Source organism: Artibeus jamaicensis, unplaced genomic scaffold (assembly GCF_021234435.1).
Source record: "Artibeus jamaicensis isolate MK-2021 breed Jamaican fruit bat unplaced genomic scaffold, CSHL_Jam_final contig_391, whole genome shotgun sequence".
In the NCBI taxonomy this organism is placed as follows: Eukaryota; Metazoa; Chordata; class Mammalia; order Chiroptera; family Phyllostomidae; genus Artibeus; species Artibeus jamaicensis.
In genome coordinates this window covers 9,722,690-9,750,543 of record NW_026521814.1, presented here as the reverse complement: position 1 = coordinate 9,750,543, position 27,854 = coordinate 9,722,690, and the positions used below count along the sequence as shown (strand labels likewise).

The window sequence follows — 27,854 nt, the reverse complement described above, 5'->3', positions numbered from 1 at the left end:
CTGTAATGGTTTCATTTAAGGGTCTCAGAACAAATAACAATACAATACAAGATAGTCATTAAAACCAAGAACTAAGATAATCATACTTTTCACCCAACTTTATCAATAATTATATTGTAGCATTAACACTTGAAAACAACCTATTTTCCTACTACTTACTTCCAGAATAAACACACGAAAATAAACATGTCGAGTAAACAAAATCATTCTCCTGAGGAGATAAAAGTAATTAATTCCTTCAGCAAATACTTATTGAGTACTCACTGTAGACCAGGAACTATTTTGGACCAGGCACACACAGCACTGAAGAAGAAACAGTTTCTATTTCACGAAAAATTTGTCAAAGAAGGTAAAGTATGATGAAGCTAAAGCCTTGTCCCAAATAATTTCAAACTGAAAAGAATACAGTTTATCATGTACTTTTGGGACATCAGCTTATCTAACAAATCAGGATTGTTCTAATGTTTTGATTACTTGCAAAATAAAATGGAAAAACTTTTTGAAATATGCCAATCTTAAATATGCAGGTATACATCAAATTAGTTCGAAGGCAGTAAGTTATATGTTTATATTTTAAAATTTATATGCATCTCAAAAATAAGCAATTGGAAATGAAAATTTCAAGAAGGATATAAAACCATGTGTATTTATAAAAATATATATCATATATTTTTATCATATATAAAAATATATTTTGACTGAAAACAAAATATGAACAATGGCTATTACACAGTGGTATCATGGACATTTCTTCTTTATATCCTTTCTGTATTTTCTAAATTCTCTATTATATACTACTATTATAATTAGAAAAAATTATTTTTAAAAGTGAAAGTCTTCACTTAAACTGAATATAATCATAGGTATATTACAAGAGGCATTATCCAAAATAGCTTCAGAACACTTTAGATTTCAAACACTCTAAAATGTACTTCATAAGTATAATGATGTAACAAGAAATCAATCTCCAAATTATTAGATAGGGGAAAAAAAGCCCAATTTACTTTTAAAATGAGTCATTGTGCTGCATTCTGGCAATTTTGGTGCACTTTCTGAGCAAACACATGTCATAATGTAGCTCCAAAGACAGACATTGTAATACTTAAATTAATATTCTAGTTAATAAAATAATACTTTCTGGAAATTATGGAATCCTGCAATACTAATATTCTCCATACTGATAGTTCAACACTACCTTTTCTATTTTCTTTTTTTAAATTGCTTGTATCTCAAACAAGTTTACCATTTCTTTCCTAAGATGAGGATTTTGCACCTGTGAAAGCTATCTTAGCAACCAAAGGAGCAGCAGGAATGAAAAAAATGTATCCACAGAAATGAACACTTACATGGTCAAGTAAAAAAATACTTAGATAAAAATGTTACTCTGATTTCCTCAAATTTTTCAAAGTATGTACATATGGTAATGTCAGCTCCTCTGGGTACAAGAAAAAATTTAAGGTATTTAATGTCAGTTCTCTCCATGGGCAGAAAAAGAATTGTTAAAAGTGCACGTGATGATCTATTACTAAGTCATAAAACTCATAGTTATATAAAAACATATGATAGTTTTTATGTTCAATATTCTATAGTTAAATAGGAATAACTTTTCCTGGCTAAGAAGAAAAAAATGTTCTTTAGGTGCAGATTGCTACAAGGAAAATTTATTAGGGTCCCACAATTTCAAAATATCAACAGCTCTAAAACCCATAACTCGTTTGGTGGTAAACCCTGATATAACCAGAAGTAAAGCTGTTTATAATATTATTTATCTGACTTTGTTTGAATAATTATATCTTTTGCCACCCAAATATTAATGCCCATGATGTTGACACAGTGTTTATATTCAATATATGGTACTTACACTTTACCACTTTTCTGAAATCTGAAAAATTCTGGTTTCAAATACATATATGACCCCGTGGTTTTAGACAAGAAACTGTATGTTTGTAGTAGGGATCTTATGTAAACCTCTTATATATATGACATAAATTTAGCTGTACTGGGAAAAACAAGAACTATCATATCTATTAAATTTATGCTTGAATCATTAGCTATCTGATGAAATTTAAAAAATTAGTTCCCAATGTAAAGATGGTAACTCCTTCTGCTTTAAAAATCAAAGTACTCCACACTCAATATTGTGTGTGTGTATATTTCCCTTCATTACACACAGATTAAAGGCTGCTATATAATCAACATAGTAGAGCCCTTTGATCATAAAAGAGAAAATTTAAGAATTAGGTCACGATTTGTTCATTAATATGGAAAATAATTACAGCATTACAACATATTAGAATATAGTATGCACTACAGAAATTATTTACATGATTTCATTTGCTGTGGAATACATGCTCTTGTAGGGAAGAATTATGTTCAGTGACAGAGAAATAGAACATTGCTAAGCAAATCTGCTTCTAAAACTGTACCTATTAATGACAAAATGAAGATCAACTTAAATTTATGTCAACAAAACTAAACCATACATACAACTTATACTTGATTAACTTTTAAAAGAAAAAGTTTTAAAACTATGAAAGACAAATACCTAAGTACAGACACCCAGCAGGGGTATCCAACCAGGGGCCCAGGCTATGAACACAGCCCAACACAAAATCGTACATTTACTTAAAACCTTAATTTGCGCATCAGTTTTCGTCAGTGTTTGTATATTTTATGTGTTGCCCAAGACAACTCTTCTTCCAGTGTGGCCCAGAGATGCCAAAAGGTTGGACACCCCTGCAAGCATTAATTTTATGGTATTTTACCCTAAGAAAATATGCCAAAAAATAAAAACAAAAAAGCGTACGAAAAAAAGAGAAAGAATCCACTTATTTAAAAATGGAGGGGAGAAATTCATGACAATTATATAAGGACAGATATTCACCTTCTTTAGGTTGAGCCATAACTGGAGTCTGAGTTTCCTTGGTATATGTCACGATTTCTCGAGGAGGAAAATCAACTTGTGTAATTTTAGCCATTCCAAGTTTAATAGGTCCTCGTCTAAATAAAGTCAACACAAATGTTTTAAAATACAACAAATGACACATTTGACTACATCAAACCATGTTATTTTGGAAAAGAATTAAACACTGTGTATCCAACATTGTAATTTAAATCCCTGTTTTACTCAAGAAATTTTAAATGAACAAGCAATTGGCTTTATCTTAACAAAAGAATTAGATTGTAGCAAAAACAAAAGATATTTCTGAATTATTCAAGGTATTTATTTTTCACCTTAAAGAGGCAAATAATTTAGTTTCTTAGAGCAAATGTATGGGTAATAATAGAATAAGAGGATAGGAGTTTCAGAGTGGTCTGCTGAATATGGTTAGCTATGAGAATGTTTTTTAGCAGGGATGCGATTCCGGACAGTTTTGAAAGTCAGAGAATATGGATCTCACACCACGTTCAGTTCCCTTGACTTTTAAGATTGAAAAACAAGTTTCTGCTGAAAACCTTTTTTTTCTACTTATAATTAGAAGAAATTGAGAACCATACAGTCAGTTTAGACTTTAAAATAAAATATTTAAACTTACATTGCTAATATCTGCATGGTATATAGGTCGTCCTTGATTCATACATGGACAAACTACAGTGCTGGTACTTTCTATCTAAACTAAAGCAACTGATTTTTTGAATACCATAAAACTACTAAAGTAATTTCTATTTTAAATAGAGGAAAAGTATTCTTATTTTACAAACATAAAAAAGTTGAAAAATATATTTTTAGGTGTCTGTGTCTTTTCTTGGTTATTATACCAGATGTTTAAATTCTAAACCAGATAAAGTATGCATCCAAACTCCCAAAGAAGTTCTCAATTATGAAGCTGTCTTAAAGGATCTGATCAAGACATTGCTGTAACTTCCAAAATATCAAATAGGATATTTGAAATACACATATATGTCATTGGTAATATATAACATTTTTCTTATATAAACATCCTTCTCAAAATCCTGTATTATTAAAAAGTATAGTAAAATTAGTACATTAAAAAAATTACTTTTCTCTAAGGTCCTCAGTGTAGGACATAAGAAATTATTAATGCATTTTTTACTTTATGAATATCTTAGCCTTAAAGAAAAAAAGCATGACCAAAAAATTAAATGAGAAAATATAAGTACATTTAAAAAATCTAGTGTTCTAAGAATAAAAACTGAAGTAAGAAACATTATATTCTGATTTTTAATATGGGAACCACATGAAAAGGGAAGACTCACATATCTGGGAAGTATGATCAAGGCAACAACATTAGTACAAGTTACTAACTTGAGTATATATAGGATCTAATAGATAAAAAATCACAATATTAGAACAAAATATTCTAAGATTTAAAGGTAGAAGTAGGGAGGTAATACCTCACTTATTCAACAGCCATTTTTGCTGAGAATAAGGAAGCAATTTAGGGGTAGGGGAGCCTCAGATCAGCCAATAGAGAGGCCTTCCAGCTAATGAACAAGAAGCTCCTATGCTTTTATTACCTGCAATTCAAGGCTTATTTATTCTTACTTTAGACATAATTTGAAAACTATTGGTTATATGTTTTACAAGCTGCAAATTAGCAAGAGAAAATAGCATCTCATTCAAGCACAGGGGCAGCAGCAAATATTTACATTTTGCATTGGGGACTAGAATAAAAAAATGAGTTGAAAAACTGAACTAATAAATTAATAAATCAATAGCACTCTGGGACCACAGTATAGAGACCAACAGCTCTATTCCTCTCAAAACATTAGAAATCATCAGTGAATTTTAATACAGAAAAATAAATATTCATAGTGAGTAACCTAGAAAATGTTTGATTACATGTGGAATATATATTAAAAGTCTGGGAAGTTTGTAATACATCTTTTAAAAACTTACATAAAAATATAGAAATAAAAAGAGGAATCTGGACACTTAAATGGGCAGATTTAGGGTACCTAGAAAATTGGACACATAGAATATTTCTTTCACTAAATGAGAGAGGATAAATGAGGTGTCACAGTAAAATATAACTCTTTTGCTAATACATACTACATATTACAAATTTAAGCAAAATAAAATTAGGACAGTTTCACAAAGAATCAAATTAATTATAAAAAAGGGAAGGTAATAAATCTATTCAATACCCCAAATCGGAATCTGAGTGAAGCTGAAGAACTGATGGATCTGTATCCCAATGCAGCGTCCTAAATGGTTGTAGGGCAACCATGAAGCATTAGCAGAAAAGGCCATAAGTTAGTCAAGCAAATACAATCTATGAATAGCTAAAGTACTGTTTACAATTAAAAACCACATGTTCTGGTTAGTATGAAAAAAAAACCACCGGGCATCACTCAATGCTCTAGTGCATGCAATAAGCATAATACAGTTAAAGATGGAAACATGCAACCTAGATTAGTTAAAAGACAGTATTTTCAGATCATGGGAAACTAATATTGCACAATAATGGATAAGAACAGCCAAGCATTCAACAACACAGATAATATATTATTTTTCGATGATAACAAGCTAGACTACAAAAATAGTTTAAAATTAAAGTTTCCTAATGAAAAAAACATTAGTAAAGACATCTTAGTTAACATATTATAATCTTGCCCAAAGCATTAAATGTGTGCAGGAAATTGTCATATTGGTAAAGGAAATGAGTCAACACATAAGCCTTTCGGTAAGAAAGCCAAAGACTATTCCACTGGGATATGAAATAGCTAAAGTTTCCAAAATTTGACCCTTATGTAATTTATGGGTTAAGCACTGCCTTGGGCTTACATGTCATCTGCTTTAAAAAGTAGCTAAAGATTTCTGTCTCCAGGAAGAAATAGATTTTTCCTAGAAAAAATATTTTATGTTCAAAGGATTTACCTAAACTAAGTTTTTGGAGAATTATCGATTCTAAATAAATATAGAGTAGGGCTTTAGGTTTGTCTATTGGGATGTTTTCCACCTAAGTGAAATCTAGTCATTACTAGAACAAAAGGTACTTTGCCACAATGGCATTCTTATAAAATAATTATGTACAGTACTGTATGGTGCACATATTCATATTAAAAAGTTAAGCATAATACATTCAGTGCTACCATTTTTGTCAAAATATTTGTTTCTCATATAAGTGACAATGCACAACTAAAACTGCTATAATATTCAAATACAACAAAGGATTTCTATACTTTACTTCCCTATACAATTTATCAATAAAAACGATCAGTTAATTTGAACTAGAGGAATTAATTCTTCATTTTAGAAATATAAAGAAAGATCTTGGGATTTAAACATTATTATGTGTATGCAAAGAAAGAGGCCACAGAGATTTACTTTGTACAAAGCAATGAACAGCAACAAACACAGGCTTTGTTAAACCAGAAGGGGTTCTATGAAATGCTGTCCTAGGAATGTTTGGTCCACAGCCTTTATATTATATGAAAGCTCGAGCTGTTATCAGTGACATAGAACTCCTTGCTGAAGATGTCATTTTAGTCTAACATCAAGTAATACTTTGCTACAAAATACAGCCAGTACTAAAAACACACTGGACAATATATGGAATTATATTTATTAAAGCCACCTGCAGACATATAAAGTAAAATTCCCATAATCCAAAAGCCTGAAAAATAAACTGATGAAGAATGGAAAATAAGAAACAAGAGGCATGAATTTCCCAATAGAATAACTGCTGCCACCTAAATTTGAGATAATAGAAGTGATTGAGAAAGTGAACTAGAAACCTAATGAAATGTGACGTCAGAGAAATATCAATTTTCATGGCCTTTTAAATTTATTCATAAATTACCACCAGGCCCAATAGAAGTTTTTAGCACTTAGAGATCCTGATTTCAACATGTGATATCAAATACCATAACTGATAATGTCTACTATCTTTTCCTTCTCTCTGAGGGTGCTAACCTTAGACTGTCCTGGCCATCTTACATATCTTCAGGCATTTTCCTGTGATATTTCTTTTTTTTTCTTCATTTATTGAATCATGCCTGCTCAAGTTTGTTGTTTTATTCTCAGACCCTAGCACTCTTTTTCAAAGCCATATACATATTTAGAAATGCTATTATTTTGTTACCAATAACACCAACAATATTAATTATCTTTCTACTACGGAATCTGGAGATGATTTAGTGGAAGTCATAGTTTCCTACTCGTGTGTGTGTAATGAATTTACTCAGCCCTCTTGAAAATTAATGTTTAAAATGAGCTCAAAGGAGACAATGCATACACTAAGATTAAAAAGATATGTCATCTCACTCAGGAATTTTTCCCTCTCCTCTTAAACTTAGAAGAAAGTAATTTTGTATTCATTCTCCAATAAGAACAAATATCCCCAAAGATATTAAATACCTATTTTCTTGTTTTATAACTTATTATTAAAAATGTATACTTTAAATACAAGTTAGCATGCTATCATTAGGACTTTTCAATACAATGAATAACATCCTCAATTTTTTAAATTAAAGCATAGTTGGCATTATATGAATATGTCAATTAGTTAAAGCATAGTTGAAGTATTCAGGTGTACAACATACTATTTCAACACTGTATACCTTACAAAATGATCACTGTGATAAATCTAGTAACCATCTGTCATTGTACAAAGTTATTATGGTACTACTAATATATTCCCTAGCTGTGCATTACATCTCCATGACTTTATTTTAAAACTGAAAGTTTATACCTCCTCTTTCCCTTCACTCTTTTTGCCCAGTCCTATTCTCCTTCCCTATGGAGACCACCAGTTTGTTCTGTGAATCTATGAGTCTGTTTTTGTTTTGTTTGTTCATTCGTTTTGTTTTTCAGATTCCACATGTAAGTGAAATCTTACTTGTCCTTCTCTGTCTGACTTATGCCACTTAGCATAATACCCTCTAAGCCATCCATGTTGGCACAAATGGTAAGATCTCATTCTTTTTTAATGTATTAAAAGAATACCATGTATTCTTTATCCATTTATGTATTGATGAACACTTAAGACTGCTTCCATATCTTGGCTATCGTGAATAATGCTGCAATGGTAATAGGGGTGCATATTCAAATTAATGTTTTCTTAATGTTTTCTTTATCTATGGATAAATACCTAGGAGTGAAGTTGCTGGATCATATGTCAGTTCTATTTTTAGTTTTTTGAGGAACCTACATACTATATCCATAGTGGCCACGCCAACTTGCAATCCCATCAGCAGTGCAAAGGGATCTCTTTTCTACACATCCTTGCCAATACTTACTACTTATTGTCCTTTTGTGAGGTGACATTGCTTTGTGGTTTTGATTACATTTCCATGATGAGTAGTGATGTTGAGCATCTTTGTCATGTGTCAGTTGGCCATCAGTACGTCTTCTTTAGAGGACATGTCTATTCAAGTCTTCTGTCCATTTTTTTAACTGGATTATTTTTGAAGTTGAGTTTGAGTTCATTACATATTTTGGGTACTAAATCCTTATCAGACATATCATTTATAAACATTTTCCCCCATAAATCAATGATGTAATCATTAGAACGTAAGTTCCACGAAGGCAAGGGCCATGAACACTTTATTGTCAGTGGTAATCTATAGTATTTAACATTAAATTGGTGATTCAGTGCATATGTATTCTATAGGGTGGGGCAAAAGTAGATTTACAGTTGTTCATATGGAAAGTAAGACAGTAATTAATAAATGATAATTCAAGAATAAACCTTTGCCATACTCACAACTGTAAACCTACTTTTGCCCCTCTTTGTATATACACATAAATATTTTTCTTAGTAGTATTTATTTCCTGTACCAATTTAAAATATTCCAAGAGGTCTCTAATAATTTCTAGGTTTCCCAATGAAACTCAGAGGGACATGTTTTAATTCAAATTAATTTTAATAACCAATAGATGATAGTGTTTTTGAAAGCAAACTTGCTGACACTGCATTAAAATATTCTTTCTATTCCTATTCAAAATTTAAAAAACTGAGTTTTGAGTGAACACAGTATTTTATATACTTAAAAATAACGTATAATATTAGATTAAAAAATTTTAAGCAGAGGGAGGGGCATAAGGGGGATAAATGGTAGTGGAAAAAATAAAATAAAAATAAATAAATACCTAAAAAGAAATTTAATAATTAATTTTTTATTTTGGGAAATATTTTTACTATGGTAATGCTGTAGAAGGGAAAAAAACCCTGCACTTGAAAATACCATTTGCTTATTAGCAAAGGAATAGTAACATATTTGTATAAAAACATGGGAGTATAAATATTAAAAATTAGACTAAATAATCTATAATAATAATATTTTATCAGGTAATATTTCTTAAAAAAACACTTTGATTTGTCTTAAATGATAGCGTTATATCATTTACCTCCAATGACAGTCTTGCCTAGATTTACAATTTTGGTTCTATATACAGAATACTTTTGGAAAGCACATTTCAAATCCAAACTGAACCTTTTGTGCTTTCTAATTATTAATGATGACCTGATTATTCAGGAGTAATGAGTACTAAGTTTATGGATTGTGTTGCTTCCTTGCTCTTCTTTCTTCTTACTCTGTTTTTCCATTACTTCTTTAAAACTTCAGCCCTGGCTGTTGTAGCTCAGTGGATTGAGCCTGGGCCTGCAAACCAAAGGATAGTGGTTCGATCCCCAGTCAGGGCACATGCCTGGGTTGCAGGCTAGTTCCTAGCAGGAAACATACATGAGAGGAAACCATACATTGATATTTCTCTCCCTCTCTTCTTCCCTTGCCCTCTAAAGATAAATGAATAAAATCTTTAAAAAAAACAACTTCACTCAGAGGGGCTCAGGCACATGTAAGATAAAACTTCAGTTTATTTCTTATTAAAACATGTGTCGAGAGATTTTCTTGAGAAGGAAATTTAACTTCCTGGCCCAAAATAAAGATTCTAAATAAAAGATTTTGACTAGCTATGTTTAATCTCATTTTAGCTGTCATAAGAAGTCAAAAAGTATGTTGTTAAAGACTTGCTATTGTTGTGTGCGTGCATTTGTGTGTGTGTGACGGAGAGTTAAGTAATATGTTTTCTAATATGAGTTTTGGAAAGAAGGTGAAATTTTTACTGAATCCTGAACAGCAAGACCCAGAAAGTGTCCAAAATCCTAAAACAAGCATGAAGTACAGTCTCCCAAGGAAGATACAAATTTAGGAAAACTTGGCAGTAAATAACCTTTTCTTTTTTAATTGAGATATAATTATAAAGCAGTATGGAGATACCTCAAAAAATTAAAAATGGATCTGCCTTTTGAGCCAGTGATCCTATTTCTTGGGAATATATCTGAAGGAACCCAAAACACTAATTCAAAAGAACACAATCACTAAGACAAGGAAGCAGCCCAAGTGTCCATCAGTAGATGAGTGGATAAAACAACTATGTGACATTTACGCAATGGAATACTACTTGGCCATAAAAAAGAAGAAAATTTTACCCTTTGTGATAGTATGGATGGAACTTGAGAACATTATGCTAAGTGAAATAAGCCAGTCAGAGAAAGATAAATACCATATGATTTCACTCTTATATGGAATCTAATGAACAAGCAAAATAGAGACAGATTCACAAATAGAGAGCAGGCTGACAGCTAAGGGGGTGGGGGGAGGTTAAGTGGTGGAGGGATGGAGCAAAAAGGAAAAATGACTCGTGGACATGGACAACAGGGGGGTGACCGCAACCGAAGGGGGAAATAAGAGCACTAAATGGTAAAAACATGATTATAATAATATGAAAAAAAGACATATAATTAACACATAACATTATATTAGTCTCAGCTATATAGTGTAATTATTCTGTATTTGTATATATTGTGAAATGATCCCTACAATGCATCTAGTTAACATCATCACCATACAGTTATAAATTTCTTTCTTTTTTTTTTTTGTGATGAGAACTTTCTAAAGATCTATTCTCTTCTTAACTTTTAAACACAGTATTGTTAACTATAGCCACCAGGCTGTACATTACATCCTCAAGTTATTTATTTTACAATTGGAAGTTTGTACCTTTTAACGCCCCCCCCCCCCACTTCACCCATTCCGCCTGCCCCTTGCCTTGCTCTGGTAACCACCCACTGGTTCTGTGACTTATTTATTTTTTAAAGATTCCACATATAAGTGAGATTACATGGCAACTTGTCTTTCTCTTATTTTACTTGGCATGATGTCCTCAAGGAAGTAAAAAACCTAATGTTTCCTTAGCAATTACTCCTTATTCTTGATATTTTATGCATTATTATTTTCTATCTTAACTACAACTAGTGAATTAGTAGAATAGAATTAAGCTGTTTTAATTGTATTGTTGAGATTTTAAATTACTGAATGGGGAACTAAGCAGAATAGAGAGATTTTATACTATTTATACCCAAAACAGTCATATATTAACCAATATAAAGTTTGCTTAAACAGAAAACATTTAAATAAATAAACACCTCTATTTTAATATCAAATAAATTAGCATAAAATCAGTTAACTATTTAGTACTAAATTAATCAAGTGTGATTATTGTCACACTTGATTGTAAAAAAAAACAAAAAACCCAACTTATAACAAACAACTTCTGTGCCATTTAGATTCTGAAATATTAAGACTAACTCAACATAACTATTTAAAGTCCCTATAAAGCACTGGCAGTACGTGGGCACTAAATGCATTCTATCATTAAAATATTAAAAGAAAATTACTATACCTAGATCCCACTGCGCCATCTCCAGAGTCTTGGCTTCCAGCTTCACTTGGTGTGCTCACAGATTTGGAGGATGGAGACATAGGAGGAGGGACTAAATAGTGAAATAGACAGGTATCCTCTGTTACTACACGGAGAGGTTGCTCAGCTTATGACGTTTCAAAGTAATTTAACATGAAGTAATTAACAAAAAAGATAAATAATGGCAAAACACAAAACAAAAATACATGAATGAAAATGAACAGTAGAAAGAAAAGGAAAAAGACAAAGTTAACAATGCATGCTGACAATTCATGCAATTTCTCCGGCAAAATGCATTTGGGCTTTACATTAAAAAAAAAAAGCAAGATTATAGAAGGATGCATCTTCAATTCAGCCAACACCAAATGTGGGCACTAATTTTCAAAGGAGAGCATTCCTTCTCCCCTTTCTAACTTCTCACTTTTAAGATCACCAGATTATAAATAATATTTAGAATTGTTTCAAAATCAAAACTCTAAAATATGCTTCTAAAGTCATTAACTCTTGTTTTCTGAGACTTATTTTTAAATGTTATTTGTTTGTCTTTTTTCTTTCAAAAATGTCTTACATGATTTAATTTTTGCCTCCCCATCAAAAAAATAAAGGCCAATTTAGAGAAATGACTGCTGCTAAAGGAATGGCTCCTTTAAAATGTCCATTAGTTTCCAGCAATTTGGGTAAAAAATGCAAACAGGCCATAAAACAGCATGCCTTCTAGACATGATGCATAACATAAAGTGATTCATGCAACTTAAACAAGGCAAGACTTATGGTAACTTCCTTACCCCAGTATTCAGAAAAAACTGAAGTGTACAGACAAAGATACAGACACCCAAAATATTCTTAATCCCTTCTTATAGAAAAATACACATTTTTTCATAGTATATACAACAAACAGCAAATGCTTTCCCCTAAACTGTCACTTACAACATTATATACCAATAGCTGAGCGTGCATATTTCATGCTATTACATTTGTAAAACTTTTTCATTACCATTGCAGGGAGTATAGGAGGATCATCACTGCCATCTTCTGGTTAAAATTTACCATTATTGTCCCCGATCCCAAATATTTTTAAAATAATTTTTCAATGTACAATATTAAGTGACTAATGCATTTTATGTTGAGTCGCAAGTCCTTCTTTTACTAGTCTAGTGAAAAGAAGGTAAGTTCCCAGATATATAAAGAACTTTAGTTCCCAGGAACTAAAGAAATATGTATTTAATTAAAAGTCTGCGTTTTTGGAATAGTCACTTTCACTGCATCCTTAAAATTATGTTTAAATATTTATACATGCTGCAGTAGAAACCATGAATTTGCTAATCTAACAAATGTACAAGTTCAGTATGACGAGTTACATCTTAAACATAGGCATACAACTGATCATCCTATCTTTTCAGAGGCAAATTCTATTGGTAACAAGATTAGAAGAAAAATCATAGCTAGTATGTCTGTTTCCTGAGACAGTGATTATTACTTAAATTCTAAAGGATTATAAAATATAATTACATGTTTCTAATTATGTGATTAAGTCTCTCAGAAACAATGATAAAACCAAATTGCCTTCATATAGTTCACACGCTGATGGCACTGTGCTAGGTGCTGCATATACATGTAACTCAAAGCAGCTAAAAGTGACTTGTATCTGAAATAAAAGAACATTAATATCCCTTAACTTCTCTTATGTTACATTTCCTCATCTTTTGTCCATCTCTCACTATGAGGTTTCCTTTATGCTAAGATCCAAATGGAGAGGGATAAAGAGTAATATCTGACAGTGGTTTGTCACTATAAGCACAAATAAATGTTTATTAATCATTGTGAGGCAACATGTTTTGATATTAAAGGTTTTCAAACAAGAAATTTTGTATTCCTTAAGTTACATACTTCATGCTTAGGAAAATAATTTTTCTAAGCAACATATTAGATGAAAGGAAAACAGTAATATTACTCTCAATTGTTTGTGATAAACTATAAAATTATTTTCTGGGTTAATATGTTTTTCCCCTTTCTAGTGACTTCAAGTATCCATAACTCCACTCAGCAAGTTTAACAACTATATTGAAAAAAATGTTACCTCAAATTCTTTATGAAAACATGTTAAACAGTAATTATACATTCATAAATAAATACACTAACTTAGCCAATGCTGAAATAAAGGTTTCAGAAATTAAAAATAAATCATAAGGATAATGCTACTAAATTATGTTTCTAAGCCAGAAGCAAAATAAATCACTATAATTTTAAATTTATAGACAAAAATCTCCATCCCAAAGCTATATTCTCTCTTAAATACACACACACACACACACACACACACACACACACACACACACAAGCCAGCTGATAAACAGGGCTTATTAAAGACTCAAATTTATTATCTGGCCTACCAACTTCATCTTGCATCAATAAATAATGTATACTACAGAGAGACAACTCTAAAAAAGAAAGTTTTACTATTAGTGCAAAAGGAGGAATGTTAATAGGAAAAAAGGGAATGGTAGCTTCATTTGATGGCTACCATATTTTAACCCAGTTAGTCTGGAAAAATCAAAGAATACAGTAATTGCACAATAAGGCAATGCCACCACACTCCCAGGCTCCAATAAATGACCCCTAAGACAAATGAAAGCATGCATTCAGGGAGATTAAAAAAAAAGCTACACAACTCATTGCCTTTCAGAAAAGACTCAATTCTAGAATTCATTTTTAAAGATGGGTTAAGAGTCCAATCAGCTTTGAAAATAACATAAGCTAATAATAATTTGCTTTTGCCACATATTTGAGAAATGATTTGCTTAATAAGAGTAATTCAATCAGATCACCTTACTACACAGTTCTGTATATGATATAGCCTAAAATAAACTTTTAAATGGTAGAAAATAAAGACTTAATATTGACATATGTGAGTATGTAAATAAATGTAAACTTCTTTGAAGTTTAGGACAAAGGCACCTATTTCCTTCTTTGAGAACCGACAGAGAAACAAGAAGTAAACTGAAAACCAAATCTACACCATGGCATACACTGGTCATATAAATATTAATACTGAAAGGCTGTGATTCTAATTCTCTAGAGAAATAAAATCAAAAAGGCCCTTCCAGGGATATAAAATTAACACTGCTGCCTTTTGGCCTGTGAAGAAACAACTAGAATATTCTCAAAGCACAAAGGACCTGGGAATACACCTAGATTTAGTATTAGAATTAAATCTGAGTCAACCACTGAGTACACAAAAGTCTCAGAGATGAAGGATGGGGAAAAGCCCAATTATTTTTCAAGTAAAAGAATGGTACGAAGAGATATAGGAGACCGTTCTGTGTGGCATGGGCTCAAAAAGGACCCAGGCCCAGAGATTCCCCACAGGTTCTCCCGTGGGGAACCAGGCCTGCATTGTACCTAGACAAGCTATGAGACTTGCTTTTTCTAAAACTCCCTCACCCTGAACTGAGGCAAAAGTGCTTACTGCAACTTCCTAAAGTCTGTGCTAAACCTCCCCAATATGTACTGTAACCAGTTCAACCACTTTTCCCTTTGCATTTGCAAATATCCTTCTTCTGTGATGTGATTAGCAGCATCCCCTTTGTTTTCTGTAAAAGGTAACCACCTAAAGTGAACCTGTGCATAGTAAATGAGGACCATCATGTAATGTGCCCAGAAAAGCAATAAAGGCCTGTCAAGGCAAGGGCCGAGGCTTTTTCTCCTCTTGAGAGAGAAGCCATGCCTTCCCTTTTCCTCCATAGGACTTGGTAGTCTGTGTGAATTTATTGTGTCTCATCCACAATGTGGAGGACCCCACGAGCCAGGATCTGCATCATGGGACTTTTTCAGAAAGAAGAATCTAGAAAGATGGACAGTCAAGGAAAGTAAATGCAGGGAATGGAAGTGTTGGTAGAAGAGAGTGATAGGAAAAGAGTGAGCTTCTGATATTGAGGTCTCTTCTAGGGTACTTAGTATTCAAACACAGCCTCTGTTAGCATTTCGCCCTCTTGTGGACACAAATGCTCCTAGCCTGGAATATTAATAAGTAACTTTTTCATTCCTTACTCTTTTTGTCCTGAAAGCTCTTGCTTTAAATCTTAAATCTCTGAAAACTATTAATTACTCTCTTTTCTATGGCCCTTTCTCCTGATAATGAAGTTTATCTTCCACTAAAATGCTCTAAATGTTTTCTTTCCTTTAATCTCTGCAATTTAGAGCATCAGATACATTTTTTAAAGATATCAATAAAAATATAGAATTAAAATATTACAAGGAACTGTTAAAAACAGACTAAAATCACTTGAAAAATAACTTGTTACATGAAAAGCATTCTAAAAATCATATTTAAAATATTAAAAAGTTTCAAGAGGTAGGGAAAAAAGGAAGCAATACTATTATGACTAGCAAATTGCTTGTTTCTTTTTACTTTTTACAAAGACTTTATTTATTTCTTTTTAGAGAAGGGAAAGGAGAGAGAAAGAGAGGGAGAGAAACATCAATGTGTGGTTGTCTCTCACATGGCCCCCACTGGGGACGTGGTTCACAACCCAGCCATGTGCCCTGACTGGGAATCGAATTGGCAGCCCTTTGATTTGCAGCCCATGCTCAATCCACTGAGTTATGCCAGCCAGGGCTGCTTTTGTTTCTTAATAAAAGAAAATTCAGATAATCAACTATCACACTAATCAATTTACTCTGCCCAACTGGTAAAGACTTGGGCTACAGATTAACTGACAATATATTTTCATCTCTGTACAAGATGGATAAAACAGTAGTTATACATACAGAGATTCACTTTATTTTCTCAATCATCGGTGTTTAAGAACTCCCCATTTGATACACTAAGATTTTATTTATTTATCTTTAGAGAGAGGGGAAAAGAGGGGGCAAAACATGAGCGTGTGAGAAATACATGGATCTGCTGCCTCTCCTAAACCCCAAATGGGGACCTGGTCCTCAACTGAGGACCTGACTGGGAACTGAACCGGTGACATTTTGGTTTGCAGGCTGGTACTCAATCCACTGAGCCACACTAGCCAGGGCTGATACACTGTTTTGCATACTGGGTCTAAAATTAACTTTCTTAAGACTTGCCACTTAAATTTAGTTAGAAAAAAAATGAAGCCATAGAGGAAATTTCCACTATGCATTTTCCTAAACTTTAACAGTAAGATTTTGTTGTTGCTTTTAAAGCAGAATAGCTTTTATTTGGCCTTACCAGCTATAAAGACAATTGACTTACAGCAATTGAACAAACAGTGAAGTCTCTAACTTGTGCTGGGCACCAGGGATAAAAATGTAATATGTTATCCCAACTCCCAAGGGCCTTTGTCAAAAAGTAGTCAAATGACCAAATAAATAAGGATCTACCAGTGAAGAGAAGCTAAGAGGTTTTCTTAGCTATATCTTTTTTTCACTTGATCAAAAATTTATTTCTTATTTTTATTATATTATTTAAAAATTTATTTATTATATCTATACCTTTTTTTAAAAAAGCAAATTATTTTTGGGAGAATAAAATAAAAGAAAAACAAATCCATTTTAATAATAGGTCGATGGTTTTTAATATATCTTCTTGAGTATCCTAGCAGTATTCTTACATAATTAAAATATTTAATAAATTTATTCTGTATTGAAAAGAACAAGTATCCATCTCGGGCCATGAGACAAAATGTATTTTTTACTGTGAGTTACTGTCAAAAGAGTTTGATAGTCACTGCCTACATGTGTATCCTGTATTTTTCAGGCCTAGTTTTAAATAAATAATGGAAAGATTTTTAGGCATTGGTCGAAGAACAAAAGGTGGAAAACCACACAACTCATTTAATGATGTTAGTATAACCATTATAATAAAACTAGACAAAATACAGTAAAAGGAAAAAATGAGTCTTTTGAGCATAGATGAAGAATTTCTAAATAAAATACTAACAAATCTAGCAATATATAAGAAAAACAGTATCTCATAACTAAGTTGGGTTTATTCCAGAATATAAGCATGTTTTTATATTAGAAAATAGACCAATATAAATCATCCTATTAATACATTCAAAGGAAAAAAACCTATTTTCATCTTAAAATATGAAGAGGCGTATGAGTTTCTGTAAATATTTTGGCAGTTTTAAAGAATGTCCACAAATTCTGTGTGAATGTGGGCTGGGTTTAGGGACTGTCTTCTAATAGACAGAATGTGGCACAATGATGCTCTAGGACTTTCAAAGGTAAGTCACAAAAAGGATTGTTTCCTCCCGGTTCTTGCTTTCTTAGATTGCTCACCCTAGGAGAACCCAGCTGACATGCTGCAAGGATACGTAAGCAGTTCTGTGGAGCAGCCCACATGGAGAGGAATTAAGCTCTCCCACTAACAACCAACACCAACCTGCCAGCCATGGGAGTGAGCCATCTTGAAAGCAAATCCCCTGGTCCCAGCCAAGACTTCAGATGATTACAATTCTAACATCTTGACTTCAGCCCCATGAGAGGCCCTGAGCCAAAACCACTCAGCTAAGCAACCATTACATTCCTAACTGGCAGAAACTGTGAGAGACAATAAATGTTTAATTTTTTTAAAGATTTTATTTATTTATCTTTAGAGGGGAAGGGGGAGGAGAGAGGGAGAGAAACATCAATGTATGGTTGCCTTTTGTGCGTCCCCTGCTGGGAACTGGCCTGCAGGGAACCGGTCTGCAACCCAGGCATGTGCCCTGACTGGGAATCGAACTGCGATCGTGTGGTTCGCAGGCCCGTGCTCAATCCACTGATTGAGCTACACCAGCCAGGGCTATAAATGTTTAATATTTTTAAAAAATTATCTAAGAAGAAATAGAAAACTCAAAGACTATAACCATAAAAAACTTGAACTTGCATAAAAGCAACAACAAAAAAACAACCCTGTTGTCAACCATCCCCTGGGAAAAAGTCATAATCTCGGGCAGCTTTACAGTTCAATTTCATCAAGTTTTTAAGGAACAGGTAATACCTACATTTTATAAATGGTCCTATTGTACAAAATAATAAAAGGGAAAGCTATCCAATTTATTTTAAACCATAACAGAGTAGCCACTGAACATGGACGTATAAGAATATTATAGGCAAATTTCACTTATGAGTATACACACAAAAATTCAAAATAAAATATTAGCTAATCTACTTTTAAAACACACATGCACACACACACACCCCTTGTCTGCCACCCATTAGAGGTGACTATTAGTAATTAAAGTGAAAAAAGTGAACCATGTCTCCTGCTTTTCTAACAGAAAATGCAGTTAGAGTAATCAAATAGCCCTATTTGCTGAAGGAAAGCTCCCCTTTGAAGAACGAGACATACAGCACAATGCCATGTATGCATATAAAACACATAGACACTTAGATATATGAAACCCCGAATGTAAACGCATGTAGTACAGATCAAAAAGGGGTATGTTACAAATGCAAAAGCACTTAATGCAGGACTGGGAAGAAGAATTAAATTGGAGATGGTGCATAAGGGAAAAACACTCATAGACATATGCACACAGCTAAAGGACAATCTGCCAAGAAGTGATGACTGGAGGTGGGCCACAAATTAAGAATTATGAGCAAGTGGATTCTGTGAAACCAATATCCTAAAAAAGAACAGAAAAGAGAAAAAAAGCCTACAGGGGACAAACAAAAGCCAATGGCTCAGAGAAAAATGATTATTTAAAGACTATACAATTAACAACAACAACTTAGTATTTTTAAAACAAGATAACAGTGTCCTGATTCATTTACTTTTATGCAACATAAAATATGCAACATAAGCTTATTAAATAAAGTTGTAAACATTAATGTATTTCAATCTTCACAATCTACCAATAAGGAAAAGGCGAATAATCTGAAAGAAGTAACAGTGAAGCAGACCATGAGAGTAACCAGCTTTTCATCTTCACACCTTTTAGATATATCAGCTCTAGGGACAGTTTTGTTGTAGTTTCAAAACAGGTATACAGCAGTTGCTATCTCTGGTATTCGTTCCCTGGACTACCTGAAATTAGCCTTCAAGCTAACCCTGAAATTTTAGGTCCCTAAACAAGAGTCATGTCAAACTAATAATACTATATTTAGCTTCTGTACCAAGCTCAAAATTATTTTAAGCAAGCATTTAATGCTTTTTGATATGTAACTATATTGTCCTCAGTACCTCTCCTATTTCAGCTTTTTGGTCTAGCACTGCTATCAAAATGAATCTAGAAGAAGAATGAGACAAAGTCAGATCACTGCCAAAATAATGTACCAATATTATTTCCCTTATTAGCATGGAGCAAAAGGCTATATGCTTCTCCTCCCACTCCTGTACCTTTGAAAACTAATTGATTATACCTCTGTCTAACCTACAAAGAGGAATATAGAGTTAAAATCAGGAATCAGTCATCTTTGAGCTTAATACAGTATAGCATAGAAACTTGTTCAACAAATGTTTGTTGAAATAAATGACTGATTTAATTAAAAAGTCAAGTGGTGGTTTGTATATGTTAATAAACATAATTAACCTTGCAGTTCTTTTGAACAAACAAAATATTAGCACATCTGAAAAAGACAATTTCAAATAAATTATAAGATCGGTAATTTTTAAGATATGAATAAGAAAAATATGCAAAATATATTGTCAACTCATCCATCTCAGGTACATATGAGCTGAATAGAATACTTGTCTCTTATAAATGGATATATTCTTATCCTTACCAATGGGGGATTCTGGAGTTAGTCCCATGCTTTGAAGCAATGCTTCAGCTTCTCTTCTTTTTTTTTCTAGATCTGATTCTTCTTGCACAAGAGCAACTGCTTCCTTCTTCTGATCAGTCTAAATTTTTTAAGATAAAAACTTAAGTTTACATATGGTATTCAACATGTCTGTTTATAAAAAAGGATTTTGATTACACATTATACTCATTAAATGAAAATCATTCTCAATAGAATTCTAGTAAGTAATCTCCAAATGACATGTACTAAATTGACCCATTTGTATATGCAATCACAGAGCTCCCATAAAAAAATTCTTAATATGTAAATTCTAAAAGTACAGTCAACTTCTAATTATCTACAGCATTAAATTGCTATCCACAGTTAGGAATTGTGAAAATCTCCCCCAGTGGCACAAAAGCTTAGACATAAGTATCACAATGTTATGGAAAAAAAAAACATGGAATTAAAAAAAAACCTATTTATTTATTTATTTTTAGAGAATGGGCAAAGAAAGGAGAAAGAGAAGGAGAGAAAAATCGATGTGCCAGAGAAACACTAATTGGTTGTCCCTTGCACACCCCCAACAGGAGACCTGGCCTGCAACCCAGGCATGTGCCTTGACCCAGAATCAAAAACACCCACCCCAATGAACCACACCAGTTAGAACAAGATGGAATTATCTAAAAGGTAACAAATTTTAACTAAATGGACAATTTTATTCATTGAAAAAAGTATGAGTACCTCAAACTTCTGTATAAAGTTTTCATTGTATTTATTCGCTGTATGTAAGAAATACATCTGAAGAAAAGTTTTCTAAAAAAATTTTAAGCTAAGATATTATGCTTATGATGAATATGTGGTTGGATTTGTTAAAAATCACTTTTGCCTAGTTCTAAACATTTTAAAAATAAACTCTTGCCAGCTTTTATTTTAGAGATTTATGGAATCTGGAATTTTAGCAAAATTCCAGTTAAACTAGATAAGCTTCAAGCCCTGGCTGGTGTGGCTCAGTGGACTTAGTGCCAGACTTCAAACCAAGGGGTCGCTGGTTTGATTCCCAGTTGGGGCACATGCCTTTGTCCCAGGTCAGGTCCCCAGTAGGGGCTACTCAAGAGGCAAGCACACACTGATGTTTCTCTCCCTCCCCTTTTCCCTCCCTCCCCCTCCCTAAATATACATAAGAAAAAAGTCTTTAAAAAAATTTAACTAGATAAGCTTCAATATTTTCATTCCATCCAAAAGTGAAATCCTTCAGGAGAAATTTAAGCCTTCAAGAGAAAAGTTCTATATATACAGTAGTGTCCCCTTATCTGCTATTTCATCTCCATGGTTTTCAGTTACCGTTGGTCAACCTTGGTCTGAAAATATTACATGGAAAATTCTAGAAATGAATAATTTATAAGTTTTAAATTGCATGCCATTCTGAGCAGCATGATGAAATCTTGCTCTGTCACACTCTGTCCAGCCTGGGATGTGAATCATCTCTTTGTCCAGCATGTATGCTAACCACCTGTAAGTCAGTAACTGTTTCAGTTATCAGATCTACTATTATGGTACTGAAGTGCCTCTGCTCAAGGAACCCTTACTTTACTTAATAATGTCCCAAATTGATGCTGGCAATCAATTCCTATATGCCAAAGAGAAGCCATGAAGTGCATCCTTTAAGAGAACAAGTGAAAATTCTCAACCTTAAATAAAGAAAAAGAATTATATGCTGAGGTTGCTAAGATCTACAATAAGAATGAATATTCTATCTGTGAAATTGTAAAGGAAAAAAATCTGTGCTAGTTTGCTGAGAAAATATTCACATAACCTTTATTATAGTATATTATTATAATCCATGTACTGCATAGCATTTCAGTCAACAACAGACCAGATATACAACAGTGGTCTTATAAGATAATAATGGAGCTGAAATATTCCTACCTCCTAGTGATGTCAAAGTGCAATGTATTAAGCAGGTGTTTGTGGTGATGCTGGTGGAAACAAACCTACTGTGCTATCAGTCTTATAAAAAAGTACAGCACATATAATTATGTATGGTACATAATACTTGATAATAATAAATTACTGTTACTGGTTTACATATTACTATACTATACTTATCATCATTATTTTAGACTGTACTATTGTTATTTATAAAAAATAAGTTTACTATAAAACAGCATGTGTATTATCCTGGCAGCAGCCTCATACATCTCGTTTACTATGTGTTTACATGTATGTACCGTGCTGATTTAATGTCATTTTGTTTTATACAGTAACATGTTGCGCAGGTATGTGTCCCAGGAGCAACAGGCTATACCATACTGCTGAGGTGGATAGAAGGCTACACCACCTAAGTTTGTGTAAACACCTATGACAGTCACACAAGGACGAACTCCCCTATGACAAACTTCCCAGAACACATTCATGTCATATAGTGGCACCTGGCTGTATTAGTTGTTGTTGCTGTGCCTAATTTACAAATTAAATATAGGAACATATGTATAGGAAAAAACACAATATTTATAGCATTTGGTACTATCTGGGGTTTCAGGTTTCCACTGGGGTTCCTGACCTTATCCTTTGTAGATGAGGAATACTATTGTATACCTCAAATGCCTAGTCCAACAAGGCAACTATTACTCATACTACTGCTGCAGTGAATTTTGTCAGTCATAATTTTCTATACCATTTTAACTTAAAAAATTTCATCAGAATGGCCAAACAGGCTATACTATCAAATTGACACTTTGTGTAACAACATATTAGTAGACTCATTGTTTAATACTATTATTTCTTGTAATGTTTCATAAACTTTAGATATATAAATCATGTAATAGATATCCTTTAGAGGCCGCTTATGGTCATCCTTAGAAAACAAAAAACCGAATTTGCTCTCAGCACTGAAGGGCTTACTTTGTAATGGCTCTGCTGGTCTGACTCATGTTTCTGCCATGAGCTTTTAAAGAAATAACTAGCTTAAACCTCCAACTCTCTCATAATTATGTATCACAGAAAGGTGGAGAACACACTAGAAAAATGCCTCAATTGTAGGCATTGACAGCATCATTGCAATGCCACAAACAAATTGTATCTTTGATTTTTCTACTACTAATTTTTATTTTTTTCCTAAGAGATTCCTGTAAGTCTTGCTATTGTTTAGGCTATCACAGCAGAAAACTTGGAACTAACGTCACACTTAGAACAAATTATCTTACATTGGCCATTAAAAACATATCTGTGATGAAAGTATACAAACTTTATCTAAAGAGCTTCTGTAGGGATAAATGTACATTTCAATAGAGAAGTAAGTAACATATCTCCAACTTAGGGTCAATAAATATTTGCCGTACATGATTAAATGGTGATGCCAAAAATCAGAAGATATAAGTACCTCGTCCACCTTTAGGATATAGCAAACCCTTTACTTAGTAAAAATATTTCAATGACTAACTCATGATAAAGTAGATAAAAACAAATCCCTTAATTAAATAATTTCTTTGCCATCAATACTATCTTGACAAATTATTAGCAGTTCAAACTAGTAAAATATTATTAACAGTTCATACTAGTAAGTCCAAAATCCAAAGTTATGATACTGTATATGCCATGTTTTATGAGCAGAAGCCCCTTACTTTATATAATAAACACATTCCTAGAAAACTATTGGGTTGGCCAAAAAGTCTATTACATTTTGAGTCTATTTACATTCTGTAAAACAGCTCTACTAGTGCTTAATTGTCTTTAACTTCATTTGAAACAGTTCTGCTAGATTGTATCATGACAGCTGTCATATGGGTTTGCATAGAAAAAAAACTTATCAAAATTGGTAAGTTTTTATGCAGCCATTTCAATATAAAGATGGAATAAAATATGTAACATTTTCAGCATATTATGGTTTATTATTTCAAGAAAGGTAAAAAAGCAACTAACTGAAATACAAAAAGGATTTGTGCGGTGTATGGAGAAGTTGCTATGACTGATAGAACACGTCAAAAGTAGTTTGCAAAGTTTCTTGGTACTATGAACCTTTTGGCCAAATAGTTCTTTGCTGTGGGGCTGTCTTACGCATTGGAAGGTGTTTAGCAGCACCTCTGGCTTCTATCCACCATAAGCCAATAGAGGGAGATAGCCCACATACTCAAAATACCCAAATCACTAAAGTTATTGCTGAAAATGAAAAATGTGTCTTATTTTATAGAAAAAATGCAAAAGACTTTTTGGCCAACTCAATAATTATGTAAGTTGAACTTTCATAAATCAAATCTTAGAAATGCAAATCAATGAAATACTTTTTATTTAGTAAAAAAAAAACCCGTATTTTAATTGATCATTTTATCATTTTCAGTATTATCTGGGGTTTCAGGCATCCACTGGGGGTCTTGGACCCTTATTCCTCACAGATGAGAAGGGACTACTGTGAACCTCAAATGCCTACATCGACTAGATACCTATTCCTCAAGCTACTGTCTACAGTGAATTTTGTTAGTCATATCCAGTTTCTTTAAAGTAAGATTCACCTATTACAGTTACAACCCCTGGATTTTTTTAACTATTCTGAAAGCTTTACATAAAAGTTAAGTAATTTAAATAAAATGCAATTACTTTACATTAAGTTTATTTTAAAAAATCATACGTACTTCCTTTTTTTTCCTTTCTTCTTCTTTTCTCTTCTTTTCTTCTCTGATTTGGGCTAACCGTTGCTTCTTACGTTCCAACTCTGCCTTTAATTCACTTTTGTCCGACATGTTTGTGACCTTAAGAAGCATATAATCATATGCAATCATTGTTACATTGGTAAAAACAGCACTCTTTTTAAAAATGTCTTCAAGATTATAAACAAAGGTGTATAAAAAATATTCAGGGTTGAACCTGAAAATGTAAGGACTGAGGTGCAATTAGGAGTAAATATGTATCATTACAGAGATTATTGATCTTTAAAAACAACAGAGAGCACTTTGTGAGCTGACATGTGTATAGAAATAAAATGTATTAAGGAATTAAAATACAGGATGAGCTAATGCGAAGAGCAGAAGGGAGGTACAAAAAAAACCCCCAGAAAATATATTCAGAGTTGAACACAGTACCTAGCACATAGCTCTTCAACCTACAAATGCCCAAATGTAACGCAATAGCTCTGGCTCTCAAAACAGAGTATATGGGTTGTCATTAAGAACCTTAACTTAAGCTATATGATACAGATCAAATTCCCTGAGTTTTCTATTCATTCCCAGGAATTTAATAAAAACACTGTGCAATCAGACACAAAATTGCTGTAAATTCTAAAAGCACAATGTAATAGTAATAGTTTAACAAGCAAAGCACAAAATAACCATCATTTACTATCAAATGCACTTAGTTACAGTAAATACATGTTTAGTCAAAGCCCCTGAACAAAGCCTGACCGGCTTGACTACATAAAGCTGATCGGCCCGCTCATCTTCACAGAAGTCTGAGCCCTAAAGACTAACAACGCACATGTTCACTTTTTTAACACTCGACGGAAGATGGCTCTGGAATTTTATGCTACCATCTCCGCACTTGGGTACTTTCCAACACAAATGATGAGGGAAAACGCTGTCAATGCGAGTGGTAATGACTTTTATTTATAAAATGGAGCAAGGCGAAAAGAAGTCGCTTCTCCCCTGGGGTCACCACCAAGAGGGCGCGGTTCTGGGCAGTGTGTCTGGAGGAGGGGACCAGAGCGCGCTGGAAAAGCCACGAGGCTCTTCGAGCCACCGAAGAAGGATCAAGAACGTAAGACCGCGGACCCGTCTCCCCGGCCTTCCTGAGTCACCGCACCTGGCTCTCCCCGCCTCTCCTTCCCGGAGCCGGCCCCAGCGGCAATGTCAGCAGGAACTCCCAACCGCCCTTTGAGTCCTGATGTGAGACACAGCAGACAGGGGGGCCTGGAAGTAAGGACAGTCAACCCACCTGTCAGGTGGCGGGACGGGGAAGAATCCGCCGGCTTGCAACTTCCCAGTAACGTCCCACTCCTTCACACACAAGACCAACTGTCGCCGCCACCAGCTCGGGGGATACCAGAAGCACACAAAGAGGGATGGGCGGTGGCTGTTACGGCAAGTGCTTAGGGACAAATGGCTTCAACAGAAAAAGAGGTCGCTCTCAAAAAGAGAGGGTGGGGCCCTGCTGAGGGGAATTGTAGTCCCTCCGTGATTTACCTGTGTAAAGCAGAAGCCAAAAGATGAGACAAGGGAGCCAGTCAGTCCAAGGACCCGAAGTGTTTTGGCTTTGCCCAAAACTGGAAGACTATTGCTAATACCCTCGCACTCAATAAACAACCACCGCCCTTGTCATACACCACCGGGGAGAACTACAGGCCCCAGTTCCAAGAGAACTTGCGTGAGACGAGCGATGCATTCTGGGAATTGTGGTTCATGATAGTCGCAAAGTATTCTGGGACACGTAGTGTTTCTTAGTTTTGGGTTCTCCCTCCTTGAGCCCTTCTTTCTTCAAAACTCCTGTTAGAAACTTTCAGCACTGCTTAAAGTATTATGTTTGTTGATCACAATGTTGTATGTTGTATCTCAAGATTTTTTAAGAAGGGTTGTTTTAAGAAGGGTTTTCTAGTAGCGAAGCTATACATTGCTCTGAGATTTTTGGTGTAGAACACTTCTTAGGGTATGCAAGGGGAGACTCCCTAAAACCTGGAGTTTCCTTACAAAAAGTTGTATATTTATTCTCACATGTTTAAACTTCAGTCACCTTCAAGTACTCTCCATTTGTTGCAATGCACCTGTGGAAAAAAACATCATAGGTGCATTGCAACAAATGGAGAGTACTTGAAGGTGAGAGTAGTATGGAGAAAAAACATCTTGAGACGTTTTTTCCACTGCTCAGTTTTTGAATCCGTCAATTTTTATGCCTTTTAGTGCTTCTGCTGTTTTTTGTTTCACCTCTTCTACATTGGCAAAATGTTTCCCATGGAGGACTCTTTTCAGAGAGGGAAACAAAAAAAAAAATGTTGCTCAGGATGAGATTGGGTGAATAGGAAAAATCATTCCGTTTTTCGTCAAAAACTGATGAACACTCAATGTGGTGTGAGCAGGTGTGCTCGTGAATCATCCATCATGAAATTGGCAAATGCATTGAAAGAGCCTTCAAAAAAATTAACTGAAGCTAACCACAGCCTCACCCAACAATGCCAGCTGGTGCACAGATACAGATGGGTTCCTAGAACACTCACTTATTGGGGGAAGCCTGTACTACATGGGACCCTCCCTTAAAAAGATAATTTTGGGGGACTTTGGGGGTACCTGCTCATATATACCAGTTTTTAGGGGGAAAATGCTGTATAGAGGTTTCATGTGGGATCTTAGGCAGAATTTAAAATAAAAAGTCTAAATTGTTAAAAGGTACTGTAACCCCATTCTGTCAAAAACTGTGAGAAAATTGGGTAGTAAACACAAAATACAGTGTACAGATATGTTGTGGAATTGTGTACCTGAAACCTATATAATTTTGTTAACCAGTATCACCCCAATGAATTCAA

The 27,854-nt window shown here is 33.8% G+C and overlaps 1 protein-coding gene across 5 annotated transcripts in view; it reads right to left on the bottom strand.

Moving 5' to 3' along the window:
- The window catches only part of DYNC1I2 (dynein cytoplasmic 1 intermediate chain 2), a 53,768-nt gene extending 27,098 nt beyond the window's left edge, over window positions 1–26,670 (bottom strand). The window contains exons 1-6 of one of the 5 annotated variants that reach the window (XM_037139517.2): window positions 26,524–26,670; window positions 24,982–25,098; window positions 20,357–20,474; window positions 11,654–11,744; window positions 5,110–5,169; window positions 2,885–3,000 (exon numbers count right to left, since the gene is read on the bottom strand). In XM_037139517.2, coding sequence (XP_036995412.1) covers window positions 2,885–3,000; window positions 5,110–5,169; window positions 11,654–11,744; window positions 20,357–20,474; window positions 24,982–25,089 — 493 coding nt within the window. In that variant the 5' untranslated portion in view covers window positions 25,090–25,098; window positions 26,524–26,670. The other 4 variants (XM_037139519.2, XM_037139516.2, XM_037139522.2 and 1 more) reach the window with 4 other exon arrangements.
- Between the last annotated feature and the right edge of the window lie 1,184 nt (window positions 26,671–27,854).